At 41.6% G+C, this 19795-nt stretch overlaps 1 protein-coding gene across 3 annotated transcripts in view; it reads right to left on the bottom strand.

Moving 5' to 3' along the window:
* LOC132382159 (segment polarity protein dishevelled homolog DVL-1-like) overlaps positions 1–19795 on the bottom strand; it is a 137544-nt gene that overhangs the window by 46251 nt on the left and 71498 nt on the right. For all 3 annotated transcript variants that reach the window (XM_059952079.1, XM_059952078.1, XM_059952080.1), the window contains exon 4: positions 18616–18740. In XM_059952079.1, the coding sequence (XP_059808062.1) occupies positions 18616–18740 (125 nt within the window). The remainder of the gene's footprint in view (positions 1–18615; positions 18741–19795) is intronic.

The raw sequence follows: 19795 nt of genomic DNA, 5'->3' as shown, positions 1-19795 counted from the left end.
CAATGTCACTGAACCCTATATAGTTTAATGCAAACACTAAATTTTAATTCAGTCCCATTGCCTCATTGGAATTGATTTTGGGTGTCATCTTAATTGGTGAGAAAAACAAATTGATGGTTATAAAGTACTTGTTTGAGTTCCGTCATCTTAATTCACATTACATTACTACCCCTAGCAGTTGCTAGGGCCCAGTATTGGCTTATTATAGAAATCCATATTTATTGTACAGGTGACATTCACGTGCTGCTATTTCATGGGGTCAAGAATCACAGTGTCATCCTGAATGCTCCTTTTCTACTTTCAAGAGCAAGTTTCTCCCTGAAGGTTCTTCCTTCAACTTCCTCTGTCAGAGCACTGAACAGAGATTTTGCTTCAGGAGTCCAATGCATGGCGTGCAAATGACATGGTCTACCCAACAGAACTGGCTTTGGTGAGGACATCTGTAAACTATGACAGGTCACTTCTGAGAGTACAATCGTTCAAAGTATCATAGGCACAAGTTAATCACAAAACTGGGCAGCGTCCAAATAATTTAACTTAATAAAAAGTAGCAGTAAACCATGAGTGATTAATTCATAAAAATTAATGTCAAATGGGCAACATCTAATTTCAAAATATCCACCATTAAACTCAGCAACATTTAACTCAACAATATGTACAACATCTTCATGTGCTGTACGCAGATGTCTCAGCATTCATGACTCTACAACTCCTAATCTCAGTACTGTAATTATTACTTATTTATTATTATTTTGGGTTTTTTCTTTGTATTCGCAAAATGTGTTGCTTTTATCACATAGGTTGTTTGTCCTTCTTTGCATGCAGTTTCTCATTGATTCTATTGTGTTTCTTTCTATTTACTCTGAATGCCCGCAAGAAAATGAATCTCAGAGTAGCATATGGAGACTCATATGTACTTTGATAATAAATTTATTTTGGATGTCAAATTTCAGGTAGCCATGCTCTTTGTTTAACAGGACACCAGAACATTGCTCTTGCCTTGATATATTTGAAAGTGATGCACAAGTAAAGTAGGCGTTGCCTTTTTGTGTCTTTCATACGAATCCCATACAGGTTGAGTAACCCTTACCTGAAATGCTTCGGGCCAGAAGTTTTTGAATTTTGCAACATACAATAAGGATAGCTTAGGATGATCGTCATTTCTAACTCTGAATTTATGCACCTCCAGTAAAGAGTGTTTGTCTTACACTTAGTCATAGATTTTCATCAGCAACGAGCTTGGCAGACTCAACAATGAATTTCTCTGCTTAACATCACAAATCTTTAAAATTCTAATGTACATTTCATTACATACGTGAGGTCACTTCTCAGAACTGCCTCTGGTGTGCAGAGACTTGTGCATCGCCTGGGAAGTTTCTCAGTGCTCTGTGCAATCTTCCATTTGTGAATGTCACCTTAGTGCTCATAAAAGGTTTTTGGATTTTGGAGGTTTGAGTTTTGGATAAGGGGTACTCAAGGGTCCACTAATGAACAAGCACCATCTCAGAGAAGTAATTACTTCTGAAGCCAGGATATAAATTTACCTTTCCAAAATGGGCGATTCATACTAAACACAGAACTTCAGCAACTGTTAAATACTCACTACAGGGTGTTATTTTACTGAACTTGGCCTATAATACTAGTATTTGTTACTTAATGATGGAGACTCAGGCAGCATTTGTGGAGGCAAATGGTTGACATTTCAGGCTCAGACCCTGTATCAGGACTGACATCTCTGCTCACCTCAGCCTTGATACAAGGTTTCAAAATGTCTACCATGTCCCTGCCTCCACAGATACTGCCTGGCCCACTGATTACTAGGGATTCCTGCTGGACAACCTGTATGTGAATACTTGCCATGATAAGATCCACTAAGGATCCAGTCAACAGGGAGCAAGAGGTTGGGAGGGCAGAATAAGGGCAATGGGGGAAGAGAGGTGCAGAAGGAAGGAGAGAGGCAGTCAAGGCTGACTGAAATACAAAGTCTGCATCATACACCCGAAAGTGAACTTTGTGCAAAACCCAAGTGCACTCAACCCCCTGGACACTGGCTCTGATTAGCATTAGGCTTGGATCAATTACCATGGTACTGGGACAGATGGCAACCTGTTCAAATCTGTTGCACTTGGGGTTGTATTACCCTCAAACTGACTCAGTAATAGTCACAACACTTCAGGTATATGGAGAGCAAATTGTGGTCTAATCTAGACTCCTCGTGAGTCTCCCCTGGCTTCTTGCTCTTCACTCACTTGCATCTCATTCAAAAACATTCTTTGTATGTTATCTTAGCTCTTGTATGATGAGCCACATAGTTGCCATTTGTGGTGTAAAGGAAGCTGAGTTTTTTCAAAAGGCAGAAACTGGAACACCACAAGGCTGTGTGAGGGGCAAAGCTATGATGGCACTTAACAGCAACTCCTTTGAACTCATCTAGGTAAACAGCTTAATTTCCACCTTTGTTGTCTCTCTTTTTCCTTTTCAAAGTGGATGGGGTTCTGTCAGAGACCTTGACCTAGAGTTACACTCAGACGTCGGTTCTTTGCGGTGGTGGGCCCCGCTCCTGGGGGCTCACAACCAGCCGCTTTTCAATATCCCACGGACATGGCTTAGAAAATGAGTGCGCCTTCGGGATTCCAAGGCTTCATGGCCCTGTGGACAAGTTGACTCTATGCTGGTGCTGCCGACTGAATTGCTGCAGCAGAAAATGGAACATCAGGAACAGTGGGTCGGAGAAGGGGGGGAGAGAAGGGGAGAGAGGGGATTCGTAGTACATTGAATTGATAGGTGAACAATTAGTTTTCATTGTACTGCAGACTGTGATCTTTCTTGGGGGCTTTGTTGTTATTTGCTTGGTGGGTGGAGGATGCTGATGCTTTTTTTGCTCGTGGGAGAGGCGGAGGGTCATTGCTTTTCTGCTGGGTGGGGAGTAGGGAGGGCTTTGGGGTTCTAATACTTTTACTATCACTCATTCCTTGGAGCACTCTTCTGTTTTTGTGGATGTCTGCAAAGAATAAGAATTTCAGCTTGTATATTGCATACATTTCACTGAACTATTGAACCCAGATCTGTGGGTTATAATACTTGAGGAAGTTATGAAGGTATGGGGGGAAAGACCCAGAGAGTGATGTAAGCAAGATGAGAATTTTAAATTATGCCATTAGAGATGGTAAATGTTACTTATTGTATATTCTACCATTCAAGAGTACTGGCATTTATTATTGTTTAACACTGCATTTTAAACTATAATTAATTCTACTACCAAGATTGACTATCATTCCATTTTTAAAATCACTCATGAATAATAATAATTTATCTCAACAGATTAATCAATGACTAAGCACAGATATCTTCAGGACACCACGAGATAACAACTGAAACACAAACAGATATTTCACCTTCATCCCATCAGTATCCATTGGTTTGTAAACAAGTGTATCTAGGCTCCACTAAAAATGGTCATGATATCACTATACACACAGATGAATAGCCTTGAGCAAATTTCTCCTTTCATCTCTAAAATCCTGAAGCTATAGTGTATTAACAATAAGCCACTAATTACAGAGCAAGTAAAGGACAGTTAGCCACTCTCTTAGAAATTATTCCTGCAGGGTGCACTGCAGTCACCAATGCACCGGACAACACTTCAAACAACTTGCATGATGGAGGCAGCTGTTGTAACGAAACACCCACAGGCAATCAAGCCAGAAGAAGAAAGGCTCAAGTGTCTGACTTTGCTTAGATATGTGGAGGTCCATATCTCAGCAATAGGTCACGTAAGAAGATCTTTTGAGTGAAAGAACATTCAAAAGTTAGCAGGGGCAAACTGTTCAAAACCTGAAATGGGATTTGTTGTAGAGAACAGTCACAAAAACAAAGCGCTATAAGCTTGGTGCATCCAGCAGCACCCGAACTCTCACATTTGCAACTGCCATTTTCACCATGAATATCTTAAAACCTTTCAATAGCTCCTCTTATGTCAGCCATTTCCAGACTGCAAGTTGACTCAAGCCTATGAATCTCCACCATCTCCGGAAGGCTTTTTGTGTTGTATACCATGAAGACAGATGTAAAATATTTGTTTAACTTCCTTATTCTCAAATATTTGTCCCATTCTGTATGGGACTTGTATCATTTTTTAAAAATTACTATCTTTCAAATAATTACCTTGTGCCTGATCCACATTCACAACTTTGTGCATTCATCTCTCCAGTCTGATGATTACTAAAGGGTGTCCATCACTGAGTTAATGACCTTCATTTGGTGTGTGTGTGTGTGTGTGTGTGTGTGTGTGTGTGTGTGTGTGTGTGTGTGCGTGCGTGTGTGTGGTGCCCCCGTACATCCAAGGGAATAGTCAGTTCATGAGTGTCTTCTATTACACAGCTGCCGGGGATGAACCAGGACACAGACCCTTGCATCTGCCTCCATATCCTTTAAGAAATCCACAGTGTGCAAAGAGGTGGGTGACTGTTTCTTCCCCATTGCAGCTGCTCTGAGGCAGCATACACTGGAGGTGATATGTCACTGTAGAGGAAATCTCTGACTGGGAGACAATGTCTCAGCCAAGCAAGGTCTTGGTGCTTGTTGGCCAGATCAGACAATGAGACATTGATTTGGACCATTTGGAACAAACTCACTGAATCTAGTGTCCCTGTGCTGCAGTGTACGCAGTAGATTTCGCACTGACCACTGTCTAATTTTCACACAGCCCCAACTTTGTTTTTGTGGTCAAAGGCAATAACTTGGAAGTATTCTTCCACAATGGACATGTAGTGCAGAAATGTCCAGCTGCTGGTCTGATCTTTCATAACACCAAGGACAGACATGACCATAACACATCATGGTACTTAATTTCCATGTACTTTTGGATCCACATACCATCTGATACAGCCACAACCAAAGGTGATTAAAAGAATGAGGACAATGTTGGGGACACTTTTGCCCCCATTCTCTGGAGATTTGTGTGGGTGACCTGTCGGATTCGCTCCATCCTGGACTGCCAGGTAAACTAGATTTCCTAGGCGATTACTGATGCAGAGGACAGGGAAGAAGACACCCCTGCACCAAGGACAGCAGACCTACGAGCGCATTACATCAGATAACCAAGTTCTTTCCGATTAATGACAAATAACGCTGTTTTCACAGATTCAATTATCATTTTACCTTTCCAATCTGCTCCAGCCAATTTTTATTACACACTGCAGCCACACTGAACCTGACCCCAACATGTTCAGGGACAGTGAAAGGGACATTTAAGTGCAAGATGCCATTCCATTGCAACACTTCAGTTCAAGCACAGGTACTTGTCAAATAACATCAATTCTGAGCAAGGAATTGCAACAAAGTCTGTACACCAATCCAGGCACCAATGACTGCTGGTCTAAACACTTCCTAATCCATTTTATTACCTCCATCAACATCAGTAGAAGAGTTGCAGCAAGAAAATTGCAAGGAACTCAATGCTGGCTCTTCCCAAGGAGGGGCTTGCCAACACAGGACATTAGGCTGTGTTTTTATGCTAACAAAATAAAAATGCAATGAATTGATAATTAAGCAGGATATTCAGTGTTCTTCCACTGTATTTAGTGAACTCCATTGAATTAAACACTTGCAGGGAAAGGGACTCATTTACAGTATTTTGTTTTTAACAAGTTGGTAAATAGGATGTGATATTTCCAATTTACACCCCCCCCCCCCCCACCTTTGAGGACATCTTTCAGAGCCAACACCTCAAGAAGGTGGAACCATCATTACGAACCTTCATCAGCCTGGACATGTCCACTTTGTGTTCCTATATCAGGGAGGAGGTACAAGAGCCTGATGACCCACTTTAAACACTTTAGTACCAACTTTGTCCCCTCTGCTATCAGAGTTATGAAAGTTTTCATAGATTCATGGGCCAATCTCATTCTTTTTTATACGATTTATTTTTTAATTTTTAGCAATTTTATCTTTGCTGCTGCTGCTAAACAATGACGTTAAGACAGTGATCGTAAATCTATTTGATTCAATGATTCCTTAGACCACTAAGCAGAAATGAAGTGATTCCAGCAACTGCACTTTTTTGTGTGTCTGTTCATGTACTTTCTCCTTTGATTTTCAAGAACAACAGATATGCTTAAAAAAAATAGGATTCATGAATAATCAAAATCTGCTTGCAATGCTAATACAGCTAATTCTACCAGACTTCCTATGTTTTATAGTTTTGTAGAAATGGGACTGAGGGGGATAAAATATCAGCCATGATAGAATGGCAGAACAAATTCAAAAGGCCGAATGGCCTAATTCTGCTCTTTTTGTCCAATGACCAAACCCCATTCCAGGTCTCATTATACAGAATTTCAAACTAAAGCATAACATTCCAATACAAAACCCTGATCCCAAAATCAATACATTTCATTTCTTTTTTAAAAACTCTTCCCTGAATAACATCAATTCTGGCCACAAGAGATTTCAAAACTGTTTAGTTTTATCCTCCACCTTGAAGACACTGAATTTTCCTTGCCCCACAATCTAGCTCTTCAAGCCTTTGTCAAGGCAACCATCCATTCATTTTAAACACCATAAACAAGTTACCTTTTAATCTCCCTGTTCTCTTGAAACTGATCTATTTTCCAAATCTTTTTTTGTACTTGTACTTCCTCAGACAAGAAAGATCATCAAGAAATGGTGGTTTCCTCTCCTGGTAAACCCAATATTAGTTCTTTATGCTGGAACAAAACATCTCAAAAGCTATCTCCATCAGCCAAGTCTTTTATAAGTAATACCCTGCTTTTTATACTTTGGCCTTATCCACTCAGGGAGCTGCTTTTCAAATTTACAGCATGGGGAGTTGATCTCAAACTCTGATTTCAAACAGCTGCTGCTACTCATGGGAGTAAACCCCAAGGGAAAAATCCAGAGCTGGGGTCATTAAAACATTCCTACGTTGAGTTCAACACTGACTGACAACTCCCACAATGCTGCCGGAACCAAACTGTACCGGTATCTGCCGTTCTTTTGGGTTCATCAGATGCATAGAGAGGGGGAGCTTGCTCTCCGGGCATCAGCTTGCTCTCCATATTGTACTATACAGGCTTGCGTACCCAGACAGCTAGGACGCAATATCCATGGTCAACTCTGTCCGACAGAGGCCATCGCATCACATCACAGAGTGGAGAAGGCCCTTCCAGCCCTTTGAGCCAGACTGCCCCAACAAATCTGTTTAGCCCAAACCTAATCACCAGACAATTTACAATGACCAATTAACCTACCTGGTGTGTCTTTCGACCTCCAAGAGGACCACAACCTTGCTGTAGGGCTGGAGACTTGCGTGCCTCAATGACCTGGAGAGCTATGTTGGCTAGAGTCAGGGCCTTGTGCTATGGCTCTTGCTAGGGTCACTCATGCCAAACAGGTCAAAGGGTAAAGTCTAGATGAAGAGTGGTCTATCAGTCCTCCAGGGTTGGGGATTCAGCTCAGGGCTAACAATCCCGACAGGTTAAGACAATTTGTTACAGAAACAGCAATGACGAATCCTTCTTTACCTGTGTGATAGTATGGACGGACAGAGTTGGAGGACCTTCCCTGATGCATGAAATGCCAGCGGCGTAATGGGCAGTAAGTAAGTAGGCTTTTGGACCATGGGATGAAACTGGAGGACCCAGAGAAAACCCATGCATTCCACAGGACTCAAAGACCTACAGAACGGTGTCAGGATTGAACTCAGAACTCCAGAACACCTCTGAGCTGTAATAGTGTCGTGCTGACTACCAAACTACCGTGGCATCCCTTGAGTTCTTGTGAACGCCAACCTCCATTCTTTTGCATCCTCTAGCTTTTCTCAAATGTGTAATCACAGACACAGAATTCCACTTATTTGCACTAATTCCACCATCAGAGCATCCATGTGTGTACCTTCCTTTGGCCCTCAAGTACTACTCATTATCATAACGATGCCACTTCATCAAGTCGGAAAAGAGATCCAGAGCCCCTTAAATAACTGAGCTATTAGCTGAGCCAATCTGCCACCCCTGGATGCATCCGCACTGCAGTATAAACTGAACGAATTGGGTACCACATAAATTAATATCAAGCACTTTCAAAGCAGTCTTCAGTAAGCAGTCAGGAAACATCCAGTAAAGCGTTAAAATCCTCATTAATTTTAGGTTTTTGCTTGTCACAACAGCGCTAAGAGGGGTGAGAATGGAATTGGTGGAGCACAATGTGAGAGAAGAATAGCAGCTCTGATTAAATGGTCTCACCTGGCTCCTCTCACATTCCTCAGATCCTCGCCCTGCATTTCACCACAGTATTCATCTGTCAGACTGCAGAACTGAGGGGGCTTGTTGCAGTCAGTCTCTCATCTGATAACACCAAGAACATTCAGTCATCTATAGCGAAAGAATAAAAATAAAAATATGCTTTGTAGAGATGGAGAGACACACCAGGAACTCACTGCCAATAACATCAGAGAGCCAGAATACTGCACCCTGCTGCTCTATCCTACATCACCCTCACAACTCAATCTCTGTATTCTCCTCCAACCCCAGTTCTGGCCTTCTGCGAATACCCCATTTTCAAATCCAAGTTTATTGCCATTTCAACCTCATTCAGATATCCTGCCAAACAAAACAACGTGAATTTTAATCGATCCATTGTTGGTGACTGTATTTCCTTGCTATTGACTTGCTGCTCAAAATTTAACTGTTTAAATCATCTCATACCCACTACTCAGTCAACAGCCCTTCAGAGCACATACAAATCCAGTTCTCAGTGAGGTATTTTTTGCATCTCCACCACTCTTTTGGGCAGCTGTTAATTTTTTGGTGGTATTCTTTACGATTATGAGCACCCCCTCAATGATGGGTATGTATGTATGTTTAGCACTCAACATAACATTGGATAATTTTGCTTCATTAAAGAAACTAGGTAAGTGGAAGCTGTTGTGACACATCATGCTCTTCCTTTACAAATTGTCCCAAGGTCATTTTACTCCACATCCTAAATGTAATTTCTCTCTTTCAAACACATTTCATTTTATTTGACTTGATTTAAACTGTCCATTTTCAGATTCTATCCTAGTAACCCATCTCCAAAATCAATCCCTTTTGATGGTAATGTTCCATTAACTCCCCTTTCACCCTGTGAATAAACACTTAACTGTGTTTAATTATTTGTGATCCTGAGGCTTCACCAATTACCCTGAATCCTCTGAGTCTGCCTTTGTGGAATGACTGCCAGAAGTGGGTGTCTCCAGGTCTAGCACAATCTGTTCACTAGAATTAGAAACAAACATTAAGTAAGAGAGGAAAAATGTTTTAAGGACACAGATGGTGGATAAAGAAGAAAACTGAAAGAAACAAGGCATAATTTGCAGAAAAATATTTTCCGTTCCAGCAAGAAATTCAATCCACCCATGGCTGATAGAAATTCAAAGATGGTATTAACTTCAAGGAAGAGGCCTGAAATTGCAGCAGGTTAAATACCAGACGTAATTTATAACCCAGCAGAGAATGAAAGAAATTGAAAAAGAGAAACAAGAAACTAGCAAGAAACATAAAAGAGATAGAGCTTCTATCGGTGTGTGTGTAAAAAAAAAATGGAGAGCAAATGTGAGTCCCTTAGAAAGACAGAAGAATTATAACAGGGGTTGTGGAAATTGCGAGGGACTTTAAGGAAGAAGACATAAATAACCTCTAAGAAATACCAGAGAACCAGCAATCTTGTGAGAATGAAGAAATCAAGAAAATGGTTAAGTCAAAAGTAGATAAACTTCAAGAAGCTGATCATCACTTTGAAAACACTGGAATGTACATTATCTAGTGTCTGGCTAGCATCTTCCAAAATTCTATTGACTCTGGAATTGTTCCTGTGAATCAGGAAGTACCAAATGTGTCCCTACCATTTAAAAAGGAGGAGCAGCGAAACTATTGAATTGTTGGTCTAATACCTCGTGCAGATAAAATGGTGGAACCTATAACAAAGGTTGTTGTTACGGAATGTCATATAAAGAGTAATAAGATTGAGAAAGTTATGATGGATTTATGTAAGGAAACTGCGTTTGATCTCCTGGGATTTGTTGAAGATGTGGCTCACAGAAAAGATAAGGAAATGGAGTATTTGGCTTGTCAGAAGGTATTCAACAAGGTGCCAGATAGAGAAGTTGGACAATAAGGTTAGAGGATCTGAAATTTGAAAAAAACTGTAGATGCTGCAAATCTTAAAGGGATATTAGAATTGAACAGCAGGTCAGGCAGAACATGTGGGGAAAAGAAACAGACAACATTTTAAATCAAAGACTCTCCGAATGGAGAAGTGAGTTATCAAAGTCACTTTTATGTTGCAGAAGGGTGGGAGGGGTGAGTAAAACAAGCTGAATTCTTTGGATTGGGTAAGGGCAGATTGCCATGAGGATAAACTGTTGGTAAAGCCATTTGGTCAGAAGGTAAGTGACAGCAGTTAGAGAGAAAAAAATGCAAACACAGGGACATGTGAAATACTGAACTGAGCGAAATGCACAGCAGGGCAGGCTGTGTTAGTGCAGGGGTTCCCAAACTTTTTAATGCCATGGACCCCTATTATTAACTTAGGGGTTTGTGGGCCCAGGTTGGGAATCCCTAGAGGGAAAAGGAAAATGGAGTCAGTATAAATATTCATCCATAATATTAACTTGATTATGGGACTAATGCAGCAATGATCCTGAATTACAAGATCAGTCATGAACTTGATGTTTTAGCCCAGCAACCCTGTAGGGCCAACTTGCCTACTCTTCTCTTATTTCTAAAAGCAAAATTTAATCTGCATTAGAGATGCATGTAGAGAGAGAAACACTAAAGGCGAGGAGAAAGAATTAAAATGATAATGAGGCACACACAATCACTGTGATTGAATGTTGAGATATCTTCCTTTGCTCTTAATAATGAGAAAGCACGAGAGACAAGGCAGACAGGGAAACACACTTATGCAATCACTATAATGGAATATTAAAATGTCAGTGTTATTGAGAGGGGGGGGAGAGAGAGAGAGAGAGAGAGACAGACAGGCAGACAGACCAAAAGTAGCAGTGTGGTACCAGTTAACTCGAAAGTGGTAGTGTACTGAACAGGTTGAGAGGCTTGGCTTGTTGCATTTTCATGTATCTGTGTTTGTGTGCTTCTGGGTCAACTATCCCACATGTGCTTTTACAACTCATTTGTAATATGAGCTTTAGTTGGCTGAATTATCACTGAGGCAAAACTCTAAATATTACTAAACAAACTTTGCTGAATGCACTTCCACAGAAATATACTCAGGCAAGAGGGTGTATCAGGCTTTCAGAAACCACATCCCTTCCAGCATCTCAGACATTTTGGCTATAATTGCATCACACCCAAGTCTAATCCTCTCCACACATTAATTGTCCAATAAGTGTTGGACACAATGGGAGAAGGAACTGATCTTCAAAAGCTACCATCATCTAGCCTGATCCAGACTATGAAATGTTAAGTTCCAATCAACTAAGTAGGGAAGAGCTCAAATATTAGTTACTTCTGATGCTTTAAGGAATGCCCTAAAAAAGTAACATTTCTCTCTTCAAGAATAAATACTTCATTCTTGTTAGCTCAGATGGATGGCATAGCTGCTAATTACAGCAAAGTGCATAGTATGCACAAGCATATAGAATAGGCATCCCACACACTCACACCTACATGTAAAACTGTAGTAATCCACCTATGCATAAATATCCACTCCTCCCAAGTGCCACATGCACACTAAACTTGTGCACACACAGATCACCAACACAAACAAGCAATGGTATGTTGGGGTATTGTTCTATAATTAATTTTCCCAGCTGTCTCATTTTTAATCTAGTATTTGCTCACTGTGCTTTCTTAAATCTCATGAGCTTTCTGGCAGACCTTTGTGTCCAATCTGTTTAGTGAAAAGCTTTGGAGAGATTCGTTCTTCCTGTGTAGATGTGCCCACCAGCCACCGTCACCTTTAATATAGGAAACTGCCGTTCAGAGCTGACAGTTACAGAGCCTTTCAACTCCATTCAAAGAATCTTTCTTTGCCCGAACTGCAAGCAGAGTTCAACTACATCGAGACAACGATCGTAATTCAAACACTTCCTTGCACTTCAGTATTGAGATAACGTTTCCAGAGATGTAACAAACTAATATGGAAACACTGAGACACAATAAAGACTATTGATGCTGGAAATCTGGAGCAACACACAAAATGCTGGAGGAGCAAGCAGCATTTACGTAGGGAAATGTAGAGTCAGCATTTTTGGTGGTTACTCTTCATCAGGACTGGTAAGGGGAGAAGTCAGTATAAAAGGGTGGGAGAAGAGGTGGAGAGAGAGCTAGCAGCCAACAGGCGAACTTAGGTAACACGAGTGAATCTGCAGATGCTGGAAATAAATAAAAAACACAAAATACTGGCAGAACTCAGCAGGCCAGACAGCATCTATGGGAGGAAGTAATAAAGACGTTTCGGGCCGAAACCCTTCATCAGGAGTGAAGTAACATGGGATGGTCGAGGGGGGATAAGAAGTGGGGGGAGGGATAAAGTAGAGAGCTGGGAAGTGATAGGCTGGAGGGAAATGGGCTAGGGGAAGGTGGAGAATTATGGGAAATAAAAGAGAAAGAAAGATAGGGCTGGGGGGAGAGATTATAATGAGGGGGGAAAAAGAGAGAGAAAGAGAGCCAGACTAAAACAATAGATAGGGATGGGGGTAAGGGTGGGGGGCAGGGGTATCAACGGGGGTCAGTGAGTTGGATGTTCATGCCGGCAGGAAGGAGGCTACCTAGGTGGGAGATAAGGTATTGCTCCATCGACTTGCATGTGGCCTCATCTTGATGGTAGAGGAGGCCATGGACAGACATGTCGGAGTGGGAGTGGTCTGTGGAATTGAAGTGTGTGGCCACGGGGAGATCCCGCCACTGCTGGAGGACCGAGCGCCGGTGTTCGGTGAAATGGTCTCCCAGTCTGCGGCAGGTCTCCCCAATGTATAAATGGCCACATTGGGAGCACTGGATACAGTATATCACCCCAGTTGACTAGCAGGTGAAGTGGTGCCTCACCTGAAAGGATTGTCTGGGGCCTGGGATGGTGGTGAGGGAAGAAGTGTGGGGGCAGGTGTAGCACTTCTTCCGTTTGCAGGGATGAGTGCCCAAAGGGAGGTCGGTGGGGAAGGATGGGGGGGGGGGATGAATGGACAAGGGAGTCGCGTAGGGAGCGATCCCTGCGGAAAGCCGAGAGTGAGTGGGGAGGGGAAGATGTGGTTGGTGATGGGATCACGTAGGAGGTGGCAGAAGTTACAGAGGATTATACGTTGGACATATCAGAGAGACATTCTGTAATGATCAGTAAACCAATTGTTTGGAATCAACCGACTTTGCCTGGTGTCTCAGGGCTGGGTGCATGTGCACCTGTGCCATCCCCTGCTCCTGGCACACCTTTTCTGTCACCTGTCCCACACCCTTCCCACACTGCCCCCCTTCATCAATCCTAACATCCTTTGCCCCTGCCAGATTTACACACTTGCTCTCCACTCCACATTGACATATAGTACTGTGCAAAAGTCTTAAACACCCTAACTATACAAATATATATATATATTCCTAAGACTTGTGCACAGTACTGTATAGTTGATAACAGACTCTCACCCTCATGCACAGGGATCTTGGCCTCCTTGATCATCCCATTTTATGCCCAGGTTCGGGGTCATTGTAGTCCCTCTGGACATGAATCTTGCTTCTCTGGGTAATGACAGCATTTGTGAGCTACTTGCTGTACTTTGCCAAGAGTGCGACTGTGACAGGATTGGATGCACAATCATCATCTGTTTTCCAAAAACCAAAGAGAGATGACAACACACTTACTTTCTGTCTCTAAAGGCATGTTGTGCCGATAAGTAGGTGCAAGAGTTAAAACGTGACAAAACAACACCCACAAAATTCCATAATTTATGATCAATTCTCACTAGAGGTCATGAAAAGTCATGGAGTTAGAGAGTTCGCAAGACACAAAACTGAGCAGAACATAGTTTTCCGGCCGATGGTGCATTCATGGGAGCCGGGAGAAAACGCAGCACTTTCACAGCATCTGCACTGCTTGAAAACATAATTTTAACATCCTCCATCATCAAGGTTTAAGGGTAGCCTCTCAGACTGGCATAAACCTGGTGGGGCAGATACTTTACTGCTATACTCTCTTTATGAATTCAACTGACTGAAACTTGGAATTTATCCACATTAAACTTCACTACAGTGATTCAAGCTCTAAAATCCAGGTGGATAACCTCAGTGCAGTATTAAGGGAATGCTGGAGTGTTAAATCTACTATTGTCCAGTTAAGACAATAAACTAGGGCTCTATATGTCTCAGGACTTCCTGTTTGAACCCCAAGTCTCCCTATTCATTCACAATCCCAGAACACTGTTTCATAACAGAGTAGAACAATACACTCTAGAAAACTGATTAACATCCCTTTCTCAAAAATAAAGGTTCAGACTCAAACACCTATTCTTCCTATTTATCAACATTCATATAGTATACCATAACAAGTTAATGTGATTTCCTCTCCCTCATCCTGTGATTTCTAGCCCTAACTTATCAATCTAGTGTGATCCAGCTACTTGCATGTGTACCACATGGTGTGATTCTCACCCCGTCATTTTTGCTGAGGACCTACTCATTGTTTATATTCCACATTACTTTTGATTTTTAAGACATCTCCTACAGTTAATGCATCACCAAGTCAGTGTTCAATGAAGGACGAGAGCAAAAGACGCAACACTAAGTGATTACTGTCTATCAGAGATCGTGTATTTTTGATATTTAAAGTGGTTTAAAATGTTGGTGTCATTCAGGCTTCTGACTGAGAAATTTAAAGAGTTGCAGTGGTTACCAAACCTTCAAGATTCAATCCTGATCCTCAGTAACATTTTATTTATTTATTGACATACAACGCAGAGTAGGCCCTTCCAGCCCTCTGAGTCACACAACCTAGTGATTCCCCAATTTAATCCTAGCCCGATCAGGGGACAATTTACAATGACCAATTAACCTACCAACTGGTACTTCTTTGGACAGTGAGCATCTGGAGGAATACCAGACAGTCACAGGGGAGAACTCCTTGCAGGCAGCAGGGGGAAAAGAACCCGGTTTGCCTTTACTGTAAAATGTTGTGCTAACCACTACTCTACTGTGCTGCACCATCTAAAAACATCTAAAAACTCACTTGTAAAGAACTACTTTGCAACAAACCCTTCTCAGGCTTCCAGCCAGGTACAGGTGTCAAATTTATCCAAAACTTCAATGAGAAATTCCACCACCTTCATCTCTGATGAAGATGGCAGAGTTTGTCATCAAAACATTGGTTAAAATTGACACCTACACCCGCTACGCTGGGAAAGCATCAGATCCTTTTTCAATTACTTTGTCACTTGCCAGATTGCCAAACAGATGAAAAGACAAAGGTAGTTTACCTGACAAGGTGGCTAGGTGGTAGAGTAGATTGGGAGAGAAAAGGTAAGAAACAAAATAAATGGAAGGATGCTGAAGGATAGAGGGTGAACAGAGAAACTAGTGTTCAAGAGGGAAGAGATACTTAATATAAATGCTTTAAAATGCAACACAGTGTACAAGAGTAAACAAATAATAAATTTATTTTGGAGCCCTTTAGTTTGGAGCCCTATAACCTAAGTAAGCTGTGTACAAAGTACGCTTAAAGGTTGATAGTCCTCTCCCCCTTTTAAGTTAAAAGGTTGAAAGTCCAAGGCCCATTATGTGGATTCAAACCCCAAATCCTGGATGACACTCTTGGTGTAGAACCCAAATAAATCATAAATAGTCTGATTAGCATTAAGTGCTCAATATATTACCTCAGATGGCTGAGTATGGGAGGAATCCTACTTTCTTATTAGGATGCAGGAGAAAGCCATTCAGCCCATTGGGTTTATACTGCCAGAAGAGTAAGCCCATCAGCCGCTTGCCCTCCATTATTCCCTTTAATCATACAACATATACTCTCTCAAATGACCATCAACTCTGATGCCATTTAACTAAAGAAGAAGAAAAATGCCCTTAACTCTTGAGTCAAGTCATTGGGATGCCGTATTTTTATGAGGCCGAGTTGCTAGCTTGACGCTCAACCCAGCATGGATGGAAAGCGTGCAAGGGAGCTAGCTGGATTCGAACCCGGAAGCCTTTGTTCCAAGTTCGGCGCTGATGCCACTACACCACCAGCCAGCTCATTTAATTATACCATGGTTAATTTACCAGAGCTTATTCTTATTTATTTGGAGATACAGCATGGAACAGGCCCTCTGGCCCATCGAGTTGCATTGCCCAGCAACCCACCCAATCACAGCGCAATTTACAATAACTAATTAATCTACTAACCAGTGTCTTTGGAATGTGGGAGGAAACCAGAGGGCCCAGAGGAAACCTATGCATTCACAGGGAGAGTGCATAAACTCCTTACAAAGGACACTGTAATTGAACTCTGATGCCCGAACTGTAATAGCATAGTGCTAACCGCTATGCCTCCATGGTGCCCCCTTCTACCAGCATATTTCTGTGACATGGGAGGAAAACAGCAGACCCAGAGGAAACCCCAGGATCTTGTTTAGTGAAAGCCGGTTCACGGCAACACAGACTACACTTCCAAACTTCTTATTTAGCCATAAGATATTCTCGGACATCAAGAAATCTTTGATCTAGATGAGGCAGGCTCAATTAAAAACTCCCCCCAAGGATTGCTGGGTAAATATAATAGTGGTGCTTTTTAGTGCTGAAAATCCTTTTGAGCACATTGCCATTTTTTAATAGAGCTTTGATCAGTTCTTTAGCTGGCAGGTAACCTTTGGCTCCTGGGAGATGCTCGATTGTCTTGCAGTATTTGGAAGAATGTTCTAAGTCACTATCCGACTTCTGATTCCTTTTATGTAGCCAGAATTACTGAAAGGCTACCCTTTTAGTGGAGAAGGTTTGTGTAGATCACTTAGTTATTTTGTAAGTTCAATTTCTGCTGCATCTTCTCACAGTATCTGGCACCTTGTGTGTTTAGATAATGCATCACTGAAGAAGGCTCAGCTTGTATTTGTTATGTAATCTTTATGTTTGCTTAGACATGCACTAATAATAGCGACATCATGAGGCAGGAGTGATCACATACCAGAGGAAAGTGAGCTACTACTGGATTTGGTCATCTAATGGGGTCTCACATTTTTGGGATACCCATCCAAAGCTGTGTTTGGGCATTTCACCTGAGATATCCACTTCTAACATGAATTTGATAATAAAAAGTAACACTTATTGGGCCAAATATAAAATATTATTTGATGGCACATTGGCATGGCTACGAAAAGATTGATTGGTATTTATTGGCAATTTTTTGTCAGAATATACCATATATTGTTGACTTAAATTTAGCAAATCTGACAACTCAATGCTCATTCAACCAGTTACAACTTTTTGATCTTTGGTTGTGGTGCTCTTTGGAGGTGTGAAACTAAAGGGATATGTCAGACGTAAGACTTAATGAAGGGTCTCAGTCTGAAATGTCAATTGATTATTTGTCTCCATAGGTGCTGCCTGATCTGCTGAGTTCTTCCAGCGTTTTGTGCATATTGCTTGGATTCCCAGCATCTGCAAAATCTCTTGTATTAAGACTTAAAATTATACAGCTAGACTAGCCAGCAATAGCACCAACATCCTAGTTTGAGATTTCTGTGATTATATGGCAAAATGTGTTTAATTATAGTCTTCAGAGAGTTAATACTTTCTCTAAATAATATACAATTTTCATCGGACACACAAGCTGTCAGGGTGGGAATGCACTAAATAAACATCACAGGCAGTAATAATACAGCAAAAAAATGTTACTGTGCTTGTTGACAGCTCCCTTCTCACTCTCTTTGCTCACTGATTAGCATCATCAAAATTCTCACACAGTGCCAGGATTAATGACTTGTAACCAGGCTACAGAACAAACAAATTAATTTGCCCAGGGCTCCTAAACCTCGCAGATTACGATGTGGTAATCGCGTTTCTCAAACAGCAGTGAGTGAAAGTGACAGGCTGGCAATAGCTGCAGCTCGTTCTCTATTTATGTCAACATCAGGAAGGAGATGGCACTTCCTGTTGTTTCACTGATGCAAGACTTTCTGGACTTCTGCTCCGGCTAAATAAACTGGCACTTTTAATAAACTGGACAGCACTAGAAGGACTCCAGTGGGATTTTTCTAATCTGCACTTTGTGTGTGAACTCCATCCTATCTCCCGGCATTGCCTTTTGCAGCATTAACTGGCTTGCTGGGCTGCAGCTATGTGATCAAAAAGCCAAACATAAAGAGACTACAAGTGTGATCGAGTGACCAAGAAAATGTCATAGGCGCAGACTCAACTGTTGAATTCTACAGGTCTAATTATAGCCTCGAATCACTAAACATCACCATCCATCATTGAGCAACTTCTCACTGCATGGACCATTGTCACACCTCATGCCTACATCATCAAACTGTATCGTCAGCCCTGCAGTAAAGCATAAACATCAATGTTCCTAAATCTCAGAACCTGCAGATCATTACCTGCTGGACTTCCCATTGTTTCACAGAGTCTTGTTGAAATGCTAGGTTTTACTCACCGTCATCGTGTATCTCTCGCTCTCTATTTCTTCGCCGATGCCTGTCCCGCTCCCGTCTGATGCTCAGGATCGATTCTGTTCCGGTATCATTGTCCAAACCGTCCCGACTGCCAGCAATGTTTGCGCTGTAATTAAGCACAAAATAGCAAAGATGAACAGCAAGCACATGGAAGGCACAGACATTAGAAGTGGTGCACCACTGCCTAAAGACGAGAGGTATTGCTTGATCATACTTATCGACAATCCACCAGGAAAAGGTATGGACTTATTAGTGAGGAAGCACGTGTAGCCAGCAGTGTATGCCTGGGAACAGGAGGGAATAAAGAATGGAGCAGAGTGGAAAGTAAGGCAGGAGAGCATACAGTGAGTGGAACTGACAAACAAGAACACCAATCTGACAAAGAATCAAACAGCATGTCACAATCTCAAGACGTCCCCACAATATCTAATAAAGAACTCCACAGCCAATCAAGACCTTCTTGAGAATTGTCACTGTTGCAGTGTTTGAAAAACAGTAAAACAGTTTCCCTTTACAATATTCTACAAAAAGTAAAGTTGTAGTGACCACAGCCTACTTTTATACATACTGGATTGATGAATATTAGCCTGGATACCATATGCCGGGGAGAACTGACTGACCGGGATTTGATGCAATGTCTCATTTGAAAGGTGGCACATCACGTTGTGTAGTATCCCTCAATCTAGACTATACAGTTTGTCTATTTATGCTCTGGTGTCTGTAACGTGACTTAGATTAATTTTTGCATTCCTATGGGTCCCATCACTTTTTGCATACCCAAGTAGCACTGACTACACAACATCGACAGATTGACAATATTTTGACAATGTTTTATCCAGTAGGAGCATCCTCGGCAATCAACTTACATTCTTCACAACTGTTGAGCATTTAACTGGACATAAACCAATAGAAATTAAATGGTAAATCGCCACTAATGACGTTACTTTCAGGTATAGTTAGTTCAGTATGACTGAGAGGTTTTAATCACTAGGTAGCTGGAAACTGCTTGGCAGACAAGCCTGAGGCAGCATAGGCCAACAGGATTCTTTCAACTCCAGTTTTTTTTTCTTGCCGTCACCATGTTTTTTCTGTTGCTTAAATTTCCACCATTCTAATGAATAAACAGTCGACATTTCAAGCCAAGAAATGTTGTTTGTTTAT

This window comes from Hypanus sabinus, chromosome 27 (assembly GCF_030144855.1).
Source record: "Hypanus sabinus isolate sHypSab1 chromosome 27, sHypSab1.hap1, whole genome shotgun sequence".
Lineage (NCBI taxonomy): Eukaryota > Metazoa > Chordata > Chondrichthyes > Myliobatiformes > Dasyatidae > Hypanus > Hypanus sabinus.
The sequence above is the reverse complement of the archived record's forward strand: the minus strand, read 5'-3'. Positions and strand labels throughout refer to the sequence as shown.